At 37.3% G+C, this 2936-nt stretch overlaps 1 protein-coding gene across 1 annotated transcript in view; it reads left to right on the forward strand.

The window, feature by feature from the left end:
• Positions 1-1244: 1244 nt before the first annotated feature.
• LOC108761065 (uncharacterized) overlaps positions 1245-2936 on the forward strand; it is a 7134-nt gene continuing 5442 nt past the window's right edge. The window contains exon 1 of the mRNA XM_018507401.1: positions 1245-1585. Within this exon, the coding sequence (XP_018362903.1) occupies positions 1245-1585 (341 nt within the window). The remainder of the gene's footprint in view (positions 1586-2936) is intronic.

Genomic DNA, 2936 nt, shown 5'->3' on the forward strand with positions numbered 1-2936 from the left:
TCTATTTTGGACCGGTCGTAAGCACAATTTATAAGTTAGAAAACGTAACCTGAACTGATGAAACGTAACGTAACTGATGAAAGGTAAATGGAAAGCGTATGTATATATGGTTTACATAATAGAAGAAATAATATGAATATGAGTAAATATTAAATACTAGAAAAAGAAAAAATTAGGAATAGAGATTAAACGTAACGCACAATAAATACAATTAATAAAATATGGTTCACAAAATATGTATAATATGTCTCATATCCTATTTGTATCTATTAAGCATTTACACATTCATTTCCTTTAATTTTTTATTTCTAACATTTAATATTTATTCCTATATTTGGGAAGTTCTTAATCTTTTCTATTATATGCAGGACTTATATTATAACCTACAAAGATATCTCACCCGACGATTTTTGCGTCATATTGTCCAAAGGTTAGGACAGAAGGCGCGTATTTTCCCTCGATCCGAGGGACACTCCAAAGAAAGAAAAAATCACCCGACGATTGACGATAAAAAATGCAGATAAATGAAAAAGTTACATTACTGCAATTTATTGAATTTTGTTGCGAAAGCAATGATGAAGATGATGATTTAGAATTTTTAATGAATATGTCTTCAAGTAATGACGAGAGCGAAGAGAAAGAAGTAGAAGATTTTATTACAGTTGTTGATTTAGGTCTAAACAGACAAAAGTGAAACACAAATTAGACCTCGCGTCAAAGACTATGTGGAAAGAATTGTTTCTAATTATACTGCTGAAGAATTTAAAATGCACTTCAGGTACAGTCAATGACCGTTGCTCAAGTTCAAAAAAACATTATAATATCATAACAATTATTATTTTAGAATAATTGTTAACATAAATTGTGAAATTCCAATTGCTTTATTTACAGATTATTTCCTGCAACCTTTGAATTCTTATTGGAATTAATAGGACCTATATTAATTACATCACTTAGTGGCAGAAAGCCTGTACCAGTCCAGAAACAGCTTCTGTTAGCTTTATGGATGATGGCAACACCAGATTCATATAGGTATAGTAACATATCTTAGCTCCTCGTCAAGAGAAAGTTTTTTATTGTATAATTTTTTCATTATATGAAATACGAATTATAGGTCTGTGTGTGTGAAATTCGATGTAGGAAAAGCTACAGCCATTCGTATTATGAGGAGAGTTACTTATGCCTTGCACACTCTTGCTCCACGATTTATTCAGTGGCCTCAGGGTGAGAAAGCAACCAAAGTAATGGAAGAATTTGAAAGAGCTAGTGGATTTCCTAAAGTTATAGAAAAATGGCAACTTGTGCAGCGTACCGTCCAGCATTTTTGGAAACGGTGGGCGGCTGAATACATCGCCAATTTACAAAACCGAACGAAATGGAAAGGAAAACAACCCAATCTACAAATGAACGACTTAGTTTTGATACGAGACGACAATGCACCCCCATTGAAATGGAAATTAGGACGAGTGATCGAGCTACATCCCGGACACGACGGTTTCATCCGAGTGGTCACGATCCGTACAGGAAACGGGATCTACAAACGATCTGTAGTCAAACTATGCAAATTACCCGTCAACGAGGATGAGTAAATTAGCTTGCCTAATTGGTGGGCGGCTTATGTTGAGAGCTATACCGATCATCCACTCGACACGCGTGATTCGACGCAAGATAACTTATCGACTGCGTCGCCCAGCGAGCGACATCGCGTTGATTAAGAGCGAACTATATATAGATCACGTTACAATCTATTGTAACGTATTCATTAAGTGTATACTATAAAGGAATAAACTAAGCTTTATTCAGTGGAATCGAGTCTCCAGTTCAATTCGAAACATTGGTCCTTCGAGCCGAATAGGCTAAGGAAATCGTGAAATACAGTCCACAAGAAGCAAGGTCAAGGAATCGCGCACGACGCGCGAACAATCGCAAGTACACCGAAGTGAGGTTATACGCACACCGGCATGGGTGAGATAGAGAAACTTCACAAGAGACGAGGGGCAATCAAGGCCAAATTGACGAGATTGCAGTCAAAAATCAATCAATCGAGCGAGGATTAAACGAACAAGGAAGAAATCGAAGTCTACATTGCGAGACTAGAAGACATCTGGAACGAATTCCAATGCGTGCAGCGCGAGATCGTCGCCAGCACGGAAACTGAAGCCACCGTCGCGGAGAACACAGCAGAGGCTGAATTCGAAGAAAGATACTTCGAGTTAATCTCGAGTATTTAATTCAAAATAATCTAATAGCATCGTCACTCGTTCTACAGTCGATTTTATTGCATCATTATTAACAGTCTCATCGATAATTACACTATGTTCATTTGGCATATGTACCGGTAAACGAAAAATGGCATGACTCTTTTCTTGTAAAGGTTTGCTCAAAATGCGCCAACATGCTTCCACAGGCCCTACATAACGAGCTTTGACAAAATCTCGAATTTCATCATAAATTATCGTTTTATCTATATTTTCCCCAATAATTATAGATGCAGCATCGTGACTGTTGAGAGCTATACCGATCATCCACTCGACACGCGTGATTCGACGCAAGATAACTTATCGACTGCGTCGCCCAGCGAGCGACATCGCGTTGATTAAGAGCGAACTATATATAGACAATCTATTGTAACGTATTCATTAAGTGTATACTATAAAGGAATAAACTAAGCTTTATTCAGTGGAATCGAGTCTCCAGTTCAATTCGAAACACTCATATTGTCGGAGATGCTGCCTACGGTATTCATCCTCATATCATGGTGCCTTTTAAGGATAATGGGCATCTAACAGTCAGACAAAAAAATTTTAATTTTTGTCAGTCTTCAGCAAGAATTTCAATTGAAAGAGCAATTGGGCTATGGAAAGTACGCTGGAGAAGCATTCTTGATTGTTTGGCCATGGTCACCATAGAAGAAATTCCTGAATACTTAGTAGCTA

The sequence above is a fragment of the Trachymyrmex cornetzi genome, unplaced genomic scaffold (genome assembly GCF_001594075.2).
Source record: "Trachymyrmex cornetzi isolate Tcor2-1 unplaced genomic scaffold, Tcor1.1 scaffold238, whole genome shotgun sequence".
NCBI classification, from domain to species: domain Eukaryota; kingdom Metazoa; phylum Arthropoda; class Insecta; order Hymenoptera; family Formicidae; genus Trachymyrmex; species Trachymyrmex cornetzi.